Source organism: Equus caballus, chromosome 15 (assembly GCF_041296265.1).
Source record: "Equus caballus isolate H_3958 breed thoroughbred chromosome 15, TB-T2T, whole genome shotgun sequence".
Taxonomy (NCBI): domain Eukaryota; kingdom Metazoa; phylum Chordata; class Mammalia; order Perissodactyla; family Equidae; genus Equus; species Equus caballus.
Genome location: NC_091698.1, coordinates 26,727,674 through 26,748,877, shown reverse-complemented (window position 1 = coordinate 26,748,877; position 21,204 = coordinate 26,727,674). Strand labels below are relative to the sequence as shown.

The following is a 21,204-nucleotide window of genomic DNA, read 5'->3' as shown; positions in this document are numbered from 1 at the left end:
GCCAGATCGATCAAGGAAAAAAGAGGGAAGACATAAATTATAAATATCAAAAATGAGAGGAAGTGATGTCAGAAACATGGTGGAGTGAGCTGTGCCCTTTATCTCTCCCCCTTTGAACTATAACTACACAGACATTCATTGACCAGTGGAGGATACCCACACAGCACAACAGGACTCCTGAGGGCCCACACAGCTGTACATCTGAAGGTGGAGGGACTGGTTCCCCAGGAAGTGGTGGAGATAGGTGAGCACTCCCCTATGCTCCCCAGCAGCCCCGTGTGCATGCCTGAATGCCTTCCTGGCCAGATGAACACCTGCAGTACCACTGCAGCCCCCAAAGTGGGAGTGTGCCTCAGTGCAACTGTAGGAAGGGGTGGTGGCAGCCCTGGGCCTGCAGGCAAACGCTATTCTGGCCATGGGAGAGCCCAGCCTGCCTCTGCGCTCCCGAGTGGCCTATGCTTGGATCCCGCAAAGAAGCCCCGTCACCAAGCACAGCCGCCAGCACGGATGTAAAAAGAGGTGGCAGCAGACATATGTGCACAAGAATGCTTTCTGGTCAGCGTGAGTACACATAGTAGCACTGTGGCCCCACCAAGTGGGAACGTGCCTTGGCAGGGTGGCAGTCCTGTGCCCACGCTTTCCCGGCTGGTGGGAGAGCCCACCACATTCACACAACTTGCAGCAGACAGAGGGGGGATCAGAAACACAGCTCCTGCTGAGGTAGCAGATGGAATCTGTGACTTGATACTACCACAAATGCACCAACAAAAGAGTAGTTTATCAAACACCATGAGAAACTACAGCAACAATTCAGAGCAGAAGGAAAATGACAACTCTCCAGAAATCAACCCTGAAGTCACAGAAGTTTACAATCTAAATGACAGAGAATTCAAAATAGCTGTCATAAACTCAATGAGTTACAAGAACGTTCAGAAAGACAGTTCAATGAGCTCAAGAATAAAATTAATGAGAAGGAATACTTCACCAAAGAGATTGAAACTACATTAAAAAAAAAAAACAAGCAGAAATTCTGGATATGAAGAACACAATTAATGAGCTGAAACCTTAAAAAATAGAGCTGATACGATGGAGGAAAGGATTAGTGAGTTAGAGGATAGAAATATAGAAAGGTTTCAGGTAGAGGAGAGAACTAAGATTTTTAAAAAAGTAAATGAAGGAATTCTTCAAGAAATATCCAACTCAATTAGGAAACGCAACATAAGGATTATAGGTGTCCCTGAGAGAGGAGGGAGGGAGAAAGCAGCAGAGAGCTTGTTCAAAGAAATAATAGCTGAGAACTTCCCAAACCTGGGGAAGAAACCAGACTTACAAATACTTGAAGCCAACAGAACTCCTAATTACATCAACACTAAAAGACCTCCCCCAAGACATGTAATAGTAAAACTGGCAAAAATCAACAACAAAGAAAAAATATTAAGAGCAACAAGACAAAAGAAAATAACCTACAAAAGAATCCCTATCAGGCTTTCAGCAGATTTCTTGGCAGAAAGCTTACAGGCTAGGAGAGAATGGAATGATATACTCAAAATACTGAAAGACGAAAACTTTCAACCAAGAATATTCTATCCAGCAAAACTATCCTTCAGCTATGATGGAGAAATAAAAGCTTTCCCAGATGAACAAAAGCTGAGGGGGCACATCGCCACTAGACCTTCCCCACAAGAAATTATCAAGGAGGCCCTCATACCTGAAACAAAAAGGCAAAGGTCCAGAAAGCTTTGAGCAAGAAGATAGACAGAGAAAATGAGAAAACTGCAGCTGTCTACCAGAACAGGGTAGCAAATCCTTAATTATAACTTAAAGATAAAAGGAAGGAAAGCATCAAAAGTAACTATAAACACTTAAACTTAGTCACAAACTCACTACACAAAACAGAATAATGTGCGGCAACCATAACTCAGAAGGGGAAAAGGAAAGGGATGGAACCTGCTTAGCTAATCAGAAGCCCAATGACGTTCTTCATGGAAATAGAACAAAGAATCCTAAAACTTATATGGAACAACAAAAGACAAAGCAATCCTGAGAAAAAAGAACAAAGCTGGTGGCACCACAATCCCAGACTTCAAAATACACTACAGCATGGTACTGGCACGAACACATACACACAGATCAATGGAACAGAACTGAAAGCCCAGAAATAAAATCACACATCCATAGACACTTAATCTTCAACAAAAGAGGCAAGAACATACAAGGGAGAAAGGAAAGTCTCTTCAACAAATGGTGTTGGGAAAACAGGACAGCCACATGCAAAAGAATGAAAGTAGACCATTATCTTGCACCATACATAAAAATTAACTCAAAACGGGTTAAAGATGTGAATGTAAGACCTGAACCATAAAACTTCTAGAAGAAAATACAGGCAATACGTTCTTTGACATTGGTCTTAGCAGCATTTTTTCAAATACCATGTCTACTCAGGCAAGGGAAACAAAAGAAAAAATTAACAAATGGGACTAGATCAGACTAAGAAGCTGCTGCAAGGCAAAGGAAACCATGAACAAAAGGAAAAGACAACCCACCAACTGGGAAAAAATATTTGCAAATCATATATCCGACAAGGGGTTAATTTCCAAAATATATGAAGAACTCATACAACCGAACAACAACAAAAACAAACAACCCCATCAAACAATGGGCAGAGGATATAAACAGACATTTCTCCAAAGAAGATATACAGATGGGCAACAGACACATGAAAAGATGTTCAATATCACTAATTATTAGAGAAATGAAAATCGAAATTACAATGAGGTATGACCTTACACTCGTCAGAATGGCTATAATTACCAAGACAAAAAATAATAAATGTTGGAGAGGATGTGGAGAAAAGGGAACCCTCATACACTGCTGGTGGGAATGCAAACTGGTGCAGCCACTCTGGAAAACAGTGTGGAGATTTCTCAAAAAATTAAAAGTAGAAATACCATACGATCCAGCTATCCCCCTACTGGGTATTTATCCAAAGATCTTGAAATCAACGATCTAAAGAAATTTATGCACCCCTAATGTTCACTGCAGTATTATGTACAATAGCCAAGATGTGGAAGCAACCCAAGTACCCTGCTACGCATGAATGGATAAAGAAGATGTGGCATATATACACAATGGAATACTACTCAGCCATATAAAAAGACAAAATCATGCCATTTACAACAACATGGATGAACCTTGAAGGTATGATGTTAAGCAAAATAAGCCAGACAGAGAAAGACAAACGATGCATGATTTCACTCACATGAAATCAGGGCTACGCTGCCCTGTGGTACACAGCTGCCTCATGAGTGCTGATGGGCAGGGCAGGCCCCAAGCATGGCAGTGCACAATTGGGAGATAAACAAATACATGGATAAAGAGAACAGACTAGTGGCTACCAGAGGGTAAAGAGGCTTGCAGTGGGCAAAAGGGGTAAAGGGGCACATAAGTATGGTGATGAATAAAAATTAGACTACTGGTGGTCAGCACAATGCAGTCTGTATAGAAATTGATAAATAATAATGTATACCCAAAATTACACTGTTATAAACCTTTATGATTTCAATAAAATAATTGGAAAAAAATGAGAGAGGTGTCATCACTACAGATTCTACAAATATTCAAAAGACAACAGCAGAACATTATGAAAAACTTTGTGAATAAATTTGACAACTTATATGAAGTGGACAAATTCTTCGAGAGATTTTAATTTCCAAAGCTCACGCAGAAAGAGAGAGATAACCTGAATAGCCCTGCATCTCAAAAATTGAGATTGTAGTTAAAAACCTCCCCCAAAGAAACTCAAGGCCCAGGTGGCTGAAAGGGTAATTCTTACCACACATTATAGGAAAAACAACACCAATTCTATTACAGACTTTTTCAAAAAATTAAAAAGGAAAAAAAAGCCTCTCAACAAAACTTCTGAGGCCAGTATTACCCTATTGCCAAAAGCAAAGACATTACAAGAAAACAGAACATTATCCCTCATGACCACAGACATAAAAATTCTCAACAAAACTTTGGCCAAAAAAGTCCAGTAATACCTTAGGAGGATAATATATCATGATCAAGTAAGAAACTCAAGGTAGATAATTCACCATATGAACAACCTAAAAAAAGAATCTCAACAGCCACATGAAAAGCATTTGATAAATTCAACATCCATTCCTGTTACAAACCCTAACCAAGCCAGGCATAAAAGAGAACATCCTCAACCCAAGAAAGGGTATCTATGAAAAATCTACAATTAACATCATGCTTAATGGGGAAAGACTGACTGCTTTCCCTCTAAGATTATGAACAAGACAGGGAGGTCCGCTCTTACTGTTTCTGTTAAACACTGTACCAGAGGTTCTAACCAGTACAACCAGGCAGCAAAAATAAAAGGTATTCAGCTTAGAAAAGAGGAACTAAAAGTGTCTTTATTTGCAGATAATCATCTATGTAGAAAATACAATGGAATCTACAGAAAAGCTATTAGAACTACTAAGTCAGTTTAACAAGCTCAGCAAATACAAGATTAATATTCAAACACTGATTTATTTCTATATAGTAGCAATGAACATCAGAAACTTGAACTTTAAAAAACAATGCCATTTAGAATAGCATTAAAAATACGAAATACTTGGGAGCTAAATCTGACAAAAGATATAAAAGACAAACTGAAAACTACAAAATATTGCTAAGAGAACTTAAAGACGACCTAATTAAATGAAGAAAAACCCCATGTTCAGAAGCCTAAACATTAAGGTATCAATTCTCCCCCAAGTGATCTACACATTTAACACAATCCCAATCAATACTCCAGCAGCCTTTGTGGCATAAAGTGATAACCTCACTCTAAAATTCATAAGGAAATACGAAGGACCTAGAAAAGGCAAAACAATTCTGAAAAACAACAACAAAGTCGGAGAACTAACACTATGTGTTTCAGTAATTATTACAAAGCTACAGAAGTCAAGACAGTGTGGTACTGGCATCCAGACAGACAAATTAATGGAACAGGAGACACCAGACACAAAAACCACACATGTATAGGCAATTGATTTTCAACAAGTGCAATGACAATGCAGCAAGAAAAGAACAGACTTTTTAACAAATGGCACTAGAACAACTGGATATCCAAATGCAAAAAAATGAACTTGGATCCATACCTTGTGCCATATATAAAAATTAACTCAATGTGGATCACAGAACTAAATGCAAGACCTAAAACTGTAAAACTTTTAGAAGAAAACAAAGGAGAAAATCTTTGATATCTTGAGTTGGGCAAAGATTTACATACAATACCAAAACATGATCTACAAAAGAACAACCTGATAAATTGGACTTACTCAATTAAAAACTTCTGCTCTTCCAAAGACACTGTTAAAGAGAATGAAAATACAAGCCACAGACATGGAGGAAATCTTTGCAAACATATATCTCCAGAGGACTTAGAGCTAGAATATATAAGGAACTCAAATCTCAGTAAGAAAAAAAAATGCAAAATAAACATGGGGAAAAGATCCTGAAGAGCCACTTCACCAAAGAAGATATATGGATGGCAAATAAGCACATGAAAAGATGCTCAACACCATTATTCACTGGGGAAACAGGAATTAAAATTATGAGACATCACCATACACTTGTTAAAATGGCTAAAATTGAAAAGACTGATCATACCGAGTGTGACAACGAAGTGGAGGGACTGGAACTCACACACTGCCGGTGGGAATACAAAATGGTACAGCCACTCTGAAAAATAGGTTAGCAGTTTCTTAAAGTTAAACATGCCTCTACCATATGATCCAGACACTGCACTCCTAGGTATTTACCCAAAAGAAAAGGAAATATATCTGCACACAAAGTATAATATGACTTACAAGTTGATTGTGATAAAGATGTATATTATAAATATACATGAATGCTCACAGAAGCTTTATTTGCAATAGCCAAAAACCGGAGACAGCCCACATTTTCATCAACATAAGAATGGGTACACAAATGATGGTATATTTATACACTGAAATACTACTCAGCAATAAAAAGAAATAAATGATTAATACACACAAGAAGTTGGATCAATCTTAAAGGCATTGTGTTGAATAAAAGAAACTAGTATCAAAATCACAGAGTCTCAAAACTAGACACACTATATGATTTCACTTATATGACATTCTCAAAGAGAGAAAACTAGCGTGATGGAGAACAGATCACTGGTTGCCAGGAATGAGAAGTGTGGACAGAGGGTGTGACTATCATGGCAAAGCATAAGGGAGTTTTAGGGGGTAACGGAACTGTTCTGTATCCTGATTGTGGTGGTGGTTACATAAATCTATACATGTATTAAATGTATCCATCACAAAAAGCCATAAAAAAAATTAAGGGAAGCATACTCTATACACTCCCTCCCTCCCTCTCTTTTGTACCCTGCTGCTTTCATTTTGTAATGTATTCGGGTAATCACTGAATATCAGATTCTAGAGGTCTTCCTCATTCTTTTTGCAAGGGCATAATAATAATCCGTTACGCAGATGTAAATAATTTATTCAACTACATATGGACTTTTAGGCAGTTTCCAATATTTTTCAATTACAAATAATCACACCGAGAATAACCTTGCGTTTGTATGTCAGGAGTGTATCTTCACGGTCAAGTCCTAGGACTGGGATTGCTAGGTGAAAACTGTAAACATGTATGGAGTTGTGTCAGATATTGTGCCAAATTTCTTTCCCTTAAGGCTATACCTTTTTTGCATTCCCACCAGCAACGTGTGAGAATGTGTGCTTTCCACAGCCTCACCAGAGGTGCTAGCAAGCTTTTAAACTTTTGCCAATTGGTAAGTGAGAAACGGTATCTTGTTTTTTTTTCTTCAACAAAAAGGATATTTGTCAACTTCTGAATAAACGTTTTACATAACAGCTTTATTGATATATAATTCACATACCACACAATCTGCCCATTTAAAATATATAATGCAGAGCTTTTAGTATATTCACAGAGGTGTGCAATCATCACCACTATCCAATTCCAGAACATTTTCATCACCCTAAAAAGAAACCCCATATTTATTAGCAGTCATTCCCTACTGCTACCTCTCCCAGCCCGAGGCAACCACCAACCTGCTTTCTGTCTCTGTCGATTGGCCTCTTCTGGACATTTCATTTAAATGATTTTTGTGCTCACACCTGGTTTTTTGTGACTGGTTTCATTTGCTTAGAATGTTTTCAAGGTTCGTCTATGTTTGTAGCATCCATCAGTACTTTATTCCCTTTTATGGCTCAATAAGATTCCATTTTATTTATCCATTCATTAGTTGATGGGACATTTGAGTTGTTTCTACTTTGTGGTTGTTTTGAAAAATACTTCTATGAACATTCCTGTACAAGTTTTTGTGTGCACACATTTTCATTTCTTTTGGGTACATACCCAGGAGAACTGCTGGATCATAAGTAACTCTTTATTTAGCATTTTGAGAAACTGCCAGAGTGTTTCCCAAAGCAGTTGCACCATCTTATATTCCCAATAGCAACGTATGACATTCCAATTTCTCCACATCCTTGCCAAGACTTGTCATCATCTTTTTTATTAGAACCATACTAGTGAGTGAGAAGTGGTATCTCATTTTGGTTTTGATCTGTATTTCTCTGATGACTAATGATACTGAACATCTTTTCATGTGCTTATTGTATATCTTCTTTGGAGAAATGCCTATTCAGATCCTTTATCCATTTTTTAATGGGGCTGGCTTTCTCTATTGAGTTGTAAGAGTTCTTTATATATTCTAGGTACATGTCCCTTATCAGATACGTGACTCGCAAAAATTTTATCCCATTCTGTGAGCTGTCTTTTCACTTTTTTGAAAGTGTCTTTTGAAGCACAAAACTTTTTCATTTTGATGATGTCCAATGTATCTATTTTCTCTTTTGTGGTTGCGCTTTTGGTTTCTTATCTACCAGGGAAGCTCAAGTACAGACTCAGTGTCTGTGGTAGACTGAATAATGCCTCCCCAAGATGGCCACGTCCTAATCCCCAGAATATGTGCATGCTACCCTATATGGCAAAAGGGATTTTATACATGTGATTAAATTAAAGATTTTGAGGTACGGGGTTATCTGGAAGGGTCCAATGTAATCACGGTGGTCTGTATAAGAGGGAGACAGGAGATTAGAAAGGCAGAAGGGGATTTGACAACGAAAGGAGGAACTTGGAATGAAGCAAGACAGTGGGGCATAGTGAGCAAGGGGCCATGAGCCAAGGAACACAGGAGGCCTCTAGAAGCCCACAAACGCAAGGAAACAGATTCTCCCTTGAAGCCTCTAGAAGGAACACAAACCTTCCATAACCTTGATTTTAGAATTCTGCCCTTCAGAACTATAAGGGAATAAATTTTTGTTGTTTTAAGCCACTAAAGTTGTGGTAATTTGCTAGAGAAGCAATAGGAAACTAATACAGGGTCCAAGGTTTTGATTGGGGGCTGGTCACATTGGCACCCTCTGCCTAGCACATTCCAGGCTCCCAGAAGGAAAGTAAGAGTTTAGCATAAACCACATGCACTTACGTCTATATATGGAATTTCTATTCTATTCCATTGGTCTATTTATATACCAATACCTTCCTGTTGCCAATTAATAATGGCTTAAGAGTATGTTTTAATAACTGCTTGTGCTAGTCACACCTCGTAACTTTTCTTTCTCAGCATTTTCCCAGCATTCTTACATGTTTACTTTCCCATATGAACTTTAACATCAACTTTTCTAACTCTATAAAAAGTTTTATTGGTATTTTAAAATTGCAATTACGTTAATGTTAACTTAGGAAGAACTGACATCTTTATGATATTATGTCCCCCTATGCAAGCACAATGAATGTCTTCCCACTATTCAAATCTACTTAAAGTTTTCCTTAGACTCTGCACATTTCCTGTTAAGTTTATTCCTAAAACTCTTTGTTTTTGTTGTTGCTATTACTATTGACAGTTTTTGCAATGTGTCTGAACTATTTCAAAAAACTTTAAAAAGTGTTTTGGTTAAAAAAAAAACCACAATATATAAAAATACACACAACTAGAGGAAGCAAATGTGTGAAAGAGTGTGAGAGTGGCCTGTTAGTTACCAGAGCCCAAGTCCAGCGGGCATCAATGGCTGTTTCCTAGGGGGAAGAGAGACATGGATTACAGTCACCAGGAGAGTCCAGTGGAGCTGAGTTAAGGTAATTGCTACTGTAATGCAAACAGCTTAAAGTAAAAAAGCTAAGACAATTTCATCTGATAAAGCATAACATCTGTCCCTAATAACTCTTAAAACTAAAACTCTTAAAAATGCAAGAAATTTCCTATTATAAAGAACACCTAAGTTCAACTGACTACCACAATCATACTTCATAATGAAACACAACGATTTCCTTATAAAGACTGGAAAAAGATAAGGAGGTCTGCTTTTTCTCCACTCTTCTCTAATGCTGCTCTACAGCTCTAGCCAACGCAACAATACCTACAAACACACACGCTAATATTGTACGGAATAACTAAGCTGCTATTCAATCACTTCAGACCTACAAAAATGGCAATTTCACATAGTTCAACTCAATACATGTGTTTGTGTGTGTGCACGTACATACACATGAAAGGAAAACAAATAGAAAACATTATAAACATTCAACAAGTTCCAAAGATGTCTAACATTTTAATGCAATTCTCATCAAAAAGTAAGCAGGAATTTTAAATTTTCTTCAAAAGTGATTTTAGAGTTTATAGGGAATAAAAAACAAGACAGACAAAAATGTTTCTGAAAGAATAATAATTTAGGGGGAGGAGATGACCTGCCAAGCTAGCTAATAAAATGGACCAGTAAAGATGTAGTACTTAAAACAAACTTAAAACAGAAAATACACAAATACATTTGTGAGGAAAAAAACAAAAAAAATCAAGAAACAGATCCAAATATATAAGAGAATTTGCATGAAAAGGAAATATGGTGCAGAATTCAGCAAGTGGTATTAAGGCACCAGACCATTTGAGAAAAATAAGATTTCCTACCTGATATCAATAGATTCTGAAGAATTAGAGATTTGCATTTAAAAACAGACGCATGAAGATAATGTTGGTGAATATATAAACTTTATACACAGGGCTTTTTAGGTGTAACAACAAAGGCAAAAACCATAAAGGAAAAGAGCGACAGATTTGGTCAATAAGTTTTAAAATAATAATAATAAGTAGAAAATTAAAACAAAAAAATTCAAATGCAAAAGGAAACAGAAAAATATGAAATCTTTAATTAAGCATTCGTTTAAGCCAGAAAGAAGAATTCAAACACCAATGGAAAAACTGACAAAAGACACGATCAAATAATACAAAAGAAATACGAATGGCCGGCAAATGTATAAAAGTTTTCAGTCTTACCAGTAACTTTTTTTTTATGTGTCCGGCATTGTGCTAAGAGTTTTACACTCACCACCTCAGTAAATCTCTGCAATAACTCAATGACAGAGCTGCTATTTTTACCCCAACTCTATGGACAGTGAAACTCAAAGTGGTTAATCATACTTAAACTAAACTCACACAGCCAGAAAGCAGAGGATAGCCAGAGCCCAGAGGCATACTCTGAATGATTTTTCTACTTCCCAACTTATTACCTCTTGGAGCCCCAGGTAAAGCCATGAATCCTCTCTCATTAACTTAGATAACTCAGTTTTGGTATGTTCTTCCTACCCCAACTCCTTGCCAGGAACAGCAGAATGGAGTTCCCAGAATACTTCCCTTGTGGACACAAATTTTGACTTAGGGCCACATGTGCAATACTGCCTAGGGTCACCAGAATTTCTCGAGGTTACGTAAACCTTAGTACACCAGCTGGAGCTCTACCCTTCCTTCTCTCTCTGAACTCGAGATACGTTTTACACCTAACTCCATCACTCAAACATGGTAGGAAACCACGGTGAAGAAACACCAGTAATTTTTAAAAATGAATTAACGTTATGACTTTTCTTGCCAGATTGGCAAGGACTTAAAAGAAGGGTAACAGCCAATGTGGGAAAGTTGGCACCTTCACTTAGTATGCTTGAAATGTGAATTGATAGTTTTCTTCAAAGGCAAATTACCTCTTTTTTAAGTAGGGAGCAGGGGAGAAGAAGAGAGAGGAGGAAATAGAGACTAGAACACTGATGACTGATGTTGGTTCTTTCTACTTGATACATCAGAGAAATTTTTCTCCATTTACTCATCTGTATTTTATAATTTGTTTCATTTTTACAATCACCATGAATTTTTTGTGAAATTAAAAAAAATTTTCCCAAACCAACCTCTCAGTTGTATGCAGAATTATTACATATTATACTGTCCCATTTTACTGGAGATTAAAATCATGTATTATACTGTCACAAACAAGCACCCCCCAGCAGTACTGACAGCCACAGAGGAATTATAGCCAGAAACAAACAGATCTGGGGGGTGAGTGAAGAAGCACTGTCACCTCAGACAGAGTTAGTGTGGAGATTAAATAAGGCATGCAAAGCAATCAGCACAATGCTTCCCACAAAAGTATTTGACAAACATCAGCCATCATCAAGTAATTACAGGCATTACCAATTATAGGCAATAATTGCTTACATCATATATTCCTGATAGGGTGAAAAATAAAACTTAGATAAATATTATCATTTCAGAAATACTTTTTCTTCATTCTGGTTCATCTTTAATTGGTTATAGTCCACTGCTTCTCCCACCAAGAGAGACTTCAACGGATTGAACCCCTTACAATGCTATGTCCAGGAAAAGTGCGACCTGGTCCTTTAAGTCCAGAAGCTCACGATCCACAAGTACAAATAAAATCAGATGCAGTCAGTAAGGAACTGACAATATTCAGAAATTATTTTCTATTTACATGAATCTCCAGGATTCCAATAAAATTAGATCTAAACAGCTTCTTCTTTCTTACATCTTTCTTCAACACGATTCTCAGTAACCTATTTTCACATCCAGCCTTAACCCAAGAGCATCCCCAGTACAGTGAGGTAAACCTCCAATATGAAGTAACGCCCCTACACGTGAAACCTAACTACCGCTGCACCAGCTCTGCAAAGAGAAATGACCTCCTGGTTGTGCTAACCACCACTTTATTCCCCATTTGCAAATCAAGAAGCAATACTTCAGATGAGCTCACGTCACCAGTTCATAGAAGACTTTTTTAAAGTGGCTCAGTTGGAAGAGCACACTGGCTTCTCTTATACACTGCTCTACCAAATAACTTCTGAGATGACTAACTTAAACCATACCTCAGGGCTCTTTATAAATACGTTAAAGTTTCAGAGAGCACCTCTGCATCACAAATAATTCCCCAGAAAATCTTCTGCTTCCACTTTAATCATTCCCAAGAAAAGAAAATCCAAGTAGGGCCCTTGCCATACCCGGAATACAAACTGCTAATATTGGCTTAGGCTATTTCTCAACCTTTACCGAAAAACAGTTTTTTACCAGCACACGCTTTGATCCAAATGTAATACTATAACTACATAGAAAAAAATTAGTTTTAAGAAGCAAAGTTGGACTGTCATGTCATTTTGCAATCATAACTGATTTAGAAAATAGTCACAAATTGTTAGAACTCAAGAGGGCTTAAAAATCATTTCATTTTATAGGCAAATAACCCACGGAAATACTTAAGCATATAGAATTTTTTGTTTCAAATATGGAGTATGTTTCTTTTATCAAAAACTGCATGTTCACAACTCTTAGTCATACAATGATTGAAATCATTTGTTCAAAAACACAGGTTTGGTCTACAAGAGCATCAAAAAGAATAAAATATCCAGGAACAAATCTAATAAGCAAGGAGGTGAAAGGCTTGTACACTGAAAACTACAAAATGCTGCTGAAAGATATTAAAGATGCAAATAAATGGAAAGACATTCCGTGTTCACAGACTGGAAGGCAATCTTGTTAAGATGTCAATACTATCCAAAGCAATCTACAGGTTCAATGCACTCCCTATCAAAACCACAACGCCATTTTTTGCATAAATAGAAAAATCCATCCTAAAACCCATATGGAATCTCAAGGGACCCCACACAGCCAGATGAATCTTGAAAGAGAAGAACAAAGTTTGAGACCTCACATTTCCTGATTTCAAAAGATATAACAAAGCTACAGTAATCAAAACAGTGTGGTACTGGCATAAAGAAAAATAGACCAACAGAACAGAACAGAGAGCCCAGAAATAGACTCTCACATATATGGTTACATGATTTTCACACAAGGGTTCCAAGACCACACAACGGGGAAAGGACAGTCTCTTCAACAAATGGTGCTGGGAAAACTGGATAATCACATGCAAAAGAATGAATCTGGACCCGTATCTTACATCCTATACAAAAATTAACTCAAAACAGATTAAAGAACAAAATGTAAGACCCCCAAATGGTAAAACTCCTAGAAGAAAACACAGGGGAAGAGCTTCATGACATTGGATTTGGCAATGTTTTCTTGGATATGAAAACAAAAGCACAGGCACCAAAAGCAAAACTAGACAAATGGGACTACATCAGACTTAAAAACTTCTGTGCATCAAAGGATACAACCAACAGAGTAAAAAGGCAACCTACAGAAAGGGAGAAAATATTTGCAAATCATCTATCTGATAAGGGGTTAATATCTTGAACATATAAAGAACTGCTGCAACTCAACAAGAATAAAAATAACCAACTAAAAACCAGGTGAAGGACTTAGATAGTGCTCTAAAAAAAGATATACAAATAACCAACAAGCATATGAAAAGATGTTCAATATTACTAATTATTACACAAATGCAAATCAAAACCACAATGAGATATCACCTCACATCCATTAGGATGGCCACTAAAAAAAAAAAGAAAAGAAGTGTTGGTGAGGATGTGGAGAGAAACTGAACCTTTGTGCACTGTTGGTGGAAGTGTAAAATGGTGCAGCTGCGATGGGAAACAGTATGGCAGTTGCTCAAAAAACTAAAAATAGAACTACCATATGATCCAGCTATCCCACTTCTGGGTATACACCCAAAAGAACTAAAGGAAGGATCTCAAAGAGACATTTGCATACCCACGTTCATAGCAGTATTATTCACAATAGCCAAGAAGTGGAAGCAATCAATGTCCACTGATGCATAAACAAAATGCAAGAATGGTACATACATACAACAGAATATTATTCAGCCTTAAAAAGGAAAGAAATTCTGTTACATGTTACAACATGATAAACCTTGAGGACACTACGCTAAGTGAAATAAGCCAGTCACAAAAAGACAAATCCTGCAGACTCCACTTCTAAGAGTATTTAAAGCAGTCAAATTCATAAAAACAGAAAGCAGAATGGTGGTTGCCAGGAGTTTGGGGAGAGAGAGAAACGAAGGAAGGGTTGCTGTTTAATGGGTATAGGGTTTCAGTTGTGCAAGATGAAAAAATTCTGGAGATCTGTTGCACAACAATGTGAATATACTTAACACTACTGAACTGTACACTTAAAAATGGTTAAGACGGTAAATTTTATGTTATGCATTTTTTACCACAATTATATAGAAATAAATGAACAAACAAATAAAGCAGGTTTAACATTTTATCATGACAGACCATGTTAAGGATTCTTAGACCTCAGCCGTTTTTCACATCTGTGCCCTAAGTGCTGTACGCCACAAAATGAATCAAGCAGAGTTATGGCTTTCTAAAAATCTTTCTAAAGCAATCACACAGGAATGAAAGAAAATCAAATCCAGTATTACAGATGGAACTAATGACCACTTAGTCCAAAAATGCCTTCATGAGAAAAGACATGAACTTGTGGAGCTTCCTGAATCTCTAATGGATGTCTGAAAGAGACTTCCCCACTGTCAAAAGCTGATGCCACCACCAGCCTTTGGATTCTCTCCAGTTCCTTTTAATCCAGGGCGAGCTTCTGAGACTACTCCACATGTCTAGACTCACTTGTCACACCAATCTAGAACTAAGGAGTATTCACAGAATGCAATATAACTTAATCTTAACTTAAGCAAGATACCAGGTACCTAAATCATCAACAGCAGAGAGTCAGTAACTTCCAATACCAAATATCTGTTTCCTGGATTATCCATTCATGCGTTTTCTTTTAAGAATGTGCATGATCCTGAATGGCCTGTGATCGCTTTAATGGTTAACAAATTGATAGAAAGTGATACAGATGTTTGTGGCTATTAAAAAAAAGTGCACTTCACTTGAGTACTTAATACACTGGTTTTGCATGAACTGGCAGGCCTGGTCTTTCTGCAGGTGGTATACAACACAACAAAATCTACTACCTTAAGGACTCAGGATTACATAGCTTCACTCTAGGGACAGATGGCTTGGGACAGAATCCTGGTTCAACCTACCAGCTCTGTTACCTTGGGAATATTACTTAATTTCTCTGTGCCTGTTTCATGATCTATAAATTGGAGTTTTATGAGGATCTGAAATCTTAAAATCCAAACTTACAAAAATGATGGCCTAGGTAACTATACAGTACTCATTTTAGTTACAAGCGAAAGCAATGTGTAGGGAAGAAAAAGTGGTGTCACCCTAAGTCCTATTATAGCGGAATCCCTAAGGATACCTGCAGCTGAGTTTACAGTTTTACCTGTATTTTTTACTCCCAATCCAGGTGTCAAGTATGAGAAGGGAAGGATAAGGCCATTTTATGAAGACCTTCATTTAAAACTGAATGCCTGCTATGGACACAGTGCAGATGCTGACAGAGGTTCTGCCCTGCAAAAATTCCAGTATGGGTGAAGAATGACACCCATAAAATTAAGTAGTTAAATGAGGAAATACATGATTACGTGTCAAAATGAATGAGAGCTGAGTAACAAAAGACAATGCAAATTCAGAGCGCAGACTGGGACTGCAGGACTGAGCAGAAATGGAGAAAGTTGGGAGGTGAGAACCTCCTGCAGTTCCCCAGGCTGGAGGCCGTGGGAGAGCTGATCAAGAGAGCTAAGAGGCACTGACATCACTTGGTAAAGGGTCAAAAACGAGACCAATGCGGCACAGCGAATAATCATGGTATTAATAAAAACTGGGAAACTGGAGGTGGCGTGAGATAATTCTGTCCTGGACACGTGCAGTGTGTGCTGGTGGCTTGACAAGCATACGAAGGAAGACATCCAATGGGCAGCTAAAGAGCAGTGACTGACAACGAGGGCAGGATGATAACCAAGAAGTACAAAGTCACAGAAACCAAGGGAGAGATGTTCCAAGAAGCAGCTATCAACAGTGCCTGACGCTGCTTACAGCAGATAGTAAGGAAAAACTCAGCCATAGAAAAAAGGCCTCTGCGTCTCTCAAGGCCAATCAGAAAGCTCAACCCACAGGCAGATGAAGGAGAACTTCTAAAATACTATTAAGCACCCAGCAATGATTTAATTTTTCCCCAAGAGTAGTTTGGCTTATTACTACTGCAGATGATAACAAATTAGATGATTTTACATCTATCCCAAAAGCTGATCTTTTTGGCAGGTGTCTAATGAGAATCTGCTGCAAGGATTATAAAGTGGAGGAAAATAGTCATTAGCCAGAGAAAGAGAGGACGCGCTTCTTCCAGCTCCAGGATTCCAATGCTCCTGGCAGTAGCAAACAGCTCAAAAGCAAGCAACAAGAGTTGACCAGTGAAGCAATATTAATTAAGTAATATTCTACTTACTAGGCTCTAAAGAGTAGCCACTCTACCCCCATACAAGGGATTAAAACATCTCACTCTTAAGAAAATTATTTTTTAAAATATTTTTACATTATAAATAATTTGATTAGAAAAAAGTAAATACCTCTCCTAATTAATTCTATCATCCTAAGACAAATCACCCAATCAAATTAGGTTTTTCTCTCTTTTCTTCTTGCCTTTATTCCCAAGCTGTTTTTCATATGCTTTGTAGATAAAACACTTTTGCACCCTCCTTCTGCACTTCTGTCACGAATACAGTTTAAAACAAAAATTTGTGCATAAAACTAAAGTATCCGGCAAACAAATTTAAAAATCCTAATAAAGACTGTCAAACTTTGCCTGCCATTAATAGCCAATTGATGATAGTACATGTGACATTGATATTTAAATGGTCACGGACTGAAACAATCATATTAGTGAAAATTTATCCAAGTTTATAATTACTAGATACATAAAATGTAGCTTTTTATTTATAATAAATTAAAAGACAACAATACCTTCCAAAAACCCATTTCACAATGAAACTATATTACAGGATATATGATGCTTTTTTTCAAAAGCTCTTATTTGCTGGTCATAATGGGCTGATTTACATATCAAACTACCACTAAAAAGTATAAGCTTAATATATACACATACATATATTTTCACTACACACACCACACACCTATATTTACTTTTCCCAATATCTAGGTCTCAGCTTCAAGAAAAATCTTGACGCTAGTCCAGAACAAGTGAGTTATTTGTAGTAATTATAGTCAGTTCTACTTCTGGCAACTCTTTCAACAAGTCCTTGCAAACTGTAGCGCTCAGCCAAAACATTCTCAAAGGTCCCTCTTCTCTGGACTAGTGATAACATACCCCCAAAGATCAGTAAAGATGGATGCTAAGATATAGGAAGGGTAAGACAAGGAATAGCTCATGACTCTGACTTAAGTAAATTAACAACATCTAGTCCAAACATGAAACACTGCTTTAGGTAATCTTGCCATTTCTGCGGCTTTTCTTCAGGACACAATGAGTTTTATTTTGTTTTGAAGATTTTCTAGTGAAATTTTGCTGCAATGAAGGAAAAATATACAAAATACTCAGAGAACCATCATGAAAATGGCAGGTAAATCTTAACTTTGAAAAATTAAACTAGTTTATATCACTAAAATAAACACAAAAAATCCTCAGGGTGTAAACGGACAAAGTGAATTCAGCTACCTTCAGAAATCTGCCCAGACATGCTGAAAAAACTCAACAGCACCCTTTTGGGGCAAATGCTGTATTTGTGCCCCATCAGATGCGAAACTCGCAGCATTACCATCATGTAAGAAAATCAATCTCATTTCTCCTACTTAGTCAAACAAAAACAATACTAGAATTTGATCAGCAAAAAGGTTGAAAGCACAGGCCATTTTTGGAGCTACCTTCCTGGAATATTTGATTAGAACCAGACCCATTTATGATGGGCAGGGCCTATGTTTTGCATTAGTATAATTACTAGCAATACCTTGAACAGCTAGTTTGTACATTCAAATTGTTCGTACAGACACAATATGGGCCACAAAAAATGTCTGATTCTGCCAGGACCACTAGCTGATTTGGCCACATCTTTTCATACTTTACACCCTGGCATGTATTCTCCTCACCTGACCCTTGCATTTATGGGTATTAGAGGGGTGCACTAAAACTTATAAGCTATATAAATAGGAAATTAGCAAATATAATTTAGGCTGACATTTCTCAAACAAGGGATTTGTCTACTACTACACACAGAGAATTAGCATATAAAACGGCTTGTTAGAAAAATAAGCAGCAGGATAATACAAACTTAATGTTTTACCAGACTCAACCATTATTTTATTTCCCTGTGCTGGCGGCCCATGAAGATAGTCATTCACTCAAACAAATGTTAACTGCCTACTGTATGCCTGGCACTGTGCAAGGTAAGCAAAGGAACAGGAGGACACAATACCTGCCAAGGACTACTTTAACCTCAAGGAGACATGCCCATTAAATTACTGTATTATTTTAGGTTTACTGGACACCAACCACATGCCAGACCGTGCTGGGTACTGTGGACACACACAAGAACAAGCAACTAACTGCAGATCTGCAACCTATGAGGAACTATAACAACCCCAGGCCTGACTAGTCCTAAAGCAGCAATATTATATTCTAGAAATAATCTTGCCTATGTCAATTAATGCTTTCTATAGATGGCAATTCTTTGAACAATTTCAACCTATGTTAACCCAGACTAAGGTTGCTTAGAGAATTAAATGAGGAGTTGTAATGTTTTGAATAAAAATAAAGAAACAGTAAACTAGAGTATATTTGCACTTTCATACTAATTTGGTTTGCATCTGCTGTTACCTTCAATAACAATAAAAAGCAAGGGACTTTAGACATCAAGTAGAACATCAACCCTAAAGTTACTGTGGCAAGCAATGACTTTCTTGTAGCGGCAGTTTAGTGTGGAACGGAAGCTAAACTAACAAGTTTTGCTTAGCTTTTTAAAACCCATTCACTTTTTGTGATTTCCTCATGAAGGTTCTGTGACCACTCATTTCCCTAGGCTCAAAAACAGGCAGTGCCAACAAAACTACAGATTTGGACTTCTAGGTTACAAAATAATTTTTAACCCTGTAAAAGTATCGGTTTTACACTCATCCAATGCTAATGGCAGGTTTTAAAATAGAGGCCAGCCCTTAACTGTGAGGTATAGATAAAGGTTAGCAAACTAGAAACTTGACATTTGTTTTACAGATAATGAGACCCAATTACGCATCTTAAAATAAATTTTAAAATGTAAACAGACTTTCAATAGCTTCCTAGAAAGCTAAACAAAACTGTATTTTCTCTCTCTCTCTTTCCCTCTATACAAAGATAGATAGAAAAAACTGTGAGCTAATCATCAATACTGCAAAGCGATACTGGAGAGGGAAACTGAAGAAACAAGATTCCTCTCTAAGAATTGTTTAAACAAAGTCAAAGTGAAATTTTTAAGCTGTGTTTTGAAGCCTTTCCACCAGTCTCGCTGTTTTTACTACGACATTTTAAACTGAGCTTTGTTTGCGTGCCGTTATGAAAACTGCAACCAAGCAAAAGAAAAAGTCCTAAAATTTGCCTATTAACAGCAATCAAGTCTAAAAATATGCCCCTCCTCCAGAGTGGGCCAAGTGACAAGAACATACGAGAACTCAGGAAGTTTTGAAATGGCAGTGACAGGAGACACAAGGGAAGACAAGGGGAAGGAATCACGGGGGACAAGAGCAACTCCGCGCGGCCAGCGCCGCGAGTTGGCATCCGCACCGCGAGTTCCCGGCTCGGGACGGGACCCGACCGAGCAACTTCGCGCCGGCCGCAGCCCCGCGCTCGGCTGCCCTCCAAGCCCAAGCCCCGAGCCCCGAGCCCCGAGCCCCGAGCGAGCCCCGAGCCGCGGCCCTTCCTCCGCGCTCGCAGCCCGGCAGCGGCCTCCGCGAGGGCGCGGTGACAGCCGCCGGGCCGGGCCTGGGAGATGCCGGCCGGCTGACACCCACCTTCCTTCTCGGCCCGCGCTGCGGCCACGACGACGGTCATCACCAGGTGCAGCGCTCCCAGGAGGCCGGCGGCCGCGCTCCGCGGACCCCCGCCGCGGCCGGCCGCGGGCTCCAGACCGGCCCCGGCAGACGTGGAGGCGGCAGCGGCTCCCGCTGCTCCCCCTCCCGCCCGCTTCCCCATCTCTGCCGGCCGGGGGCCGCCGCGCTCGGGGTCCGGCGCGGCCCTTCTCGGCGAGGCGGCGGCGGCGGCAGCGGCGCGGGAGCCGTGGTCCGGGCTCTGGCTGTGGCGCCGGGAGCGAGAGCAGTTCCGGGCCCAGGGCTCGGGCTCGGGGCGTGGGACTGGGTCCGTGCGTGCGTGTGAGCGAGAGTGTCAGTCACGGCCTCGGCCTCAGCATCGGCTACGAGGAGTCGAAGCGGAAAGGCCGCGGGTCAAGCACGGCGGGCGGCCATACTGGAAACGGGCACGGGCCGCGGGCTCTGGGCGCTGGCCTGCGAGGGGCGGGGCGCAGCCCTGGGCACCGCCCCCGCCGTGCCGTCACCTGCGGTGCCCGCAGGTCAGTCTGTCGGCTCGGGAGGCCGTGGGCCCGAACTCCTCGTCCTGCTCTCGGGGGCCCACGGCTTCACTGGCCAGGCGGGACGGGGGCAGCACAACCCTAACCCGTCCCCGCTGCCCCGCGGGGGGAGGAGGAGGGAGGCAGGCCAGGCCCGGCCGCCAGGACTTATGATGGCGGCTCACGCTTCGCGGAGGCAGTGACGGCGATCACGTGGAAACGGCGAGGCCTGGCCGCGCAGCCGCCGTGGTGGGTGGGCGGGGCCAGGGAGGGGTTGCGAGGCGCTAGGGGAGGGTCGGCCGCTGCTCTGACGAGGGCAAACCTCCGCCTCTTCGGCGCTGCAGTGCGAGAGCCTTCCCGAGGGCTGAGCGCGTATCCGGACTTCGGGGCCCAGCGCTGAAAATCCATTCCAGTGACTCCTGGTCGCGCCTCTGCCTCCCAGCCGCTT

At 39.7% G+C, this 21,204-nt stretch overlaps 1 protein-coding gene across 4 annotated transcripts in view; it reads right to left on the bottom strand.

Annotated features, from left to right (window-relative positions):
• TMEM131 (transmembrane protein 131) overlaps positions 1–20,954 on the bottom strand; it is a 224,554-nt gene extending 203,600 nt beyond the window's left edge. For 2 of the 4 annotated variants that reach the window (XM_023618615.2, XM_070235088.1), the window contains exon 1: positions 20,206–20,954. In XM_023618615.2, coding sequence (XP_023474383.1) covers positions 20,206–20,386 — 181 coding nt within the window. In that variant the 5' untranslated portion in view covers positions 20,387–20,954. The remainder of the gene's footprint in view (positions 1–20,205) is intronic. The other 2 variants (XM_023618613.2, XM_023618614.2) reach the window with 1 other exon arrangement.
• Between the last annotated feature and the right edge of the window lie 250 nt (positions 20,955–21,204).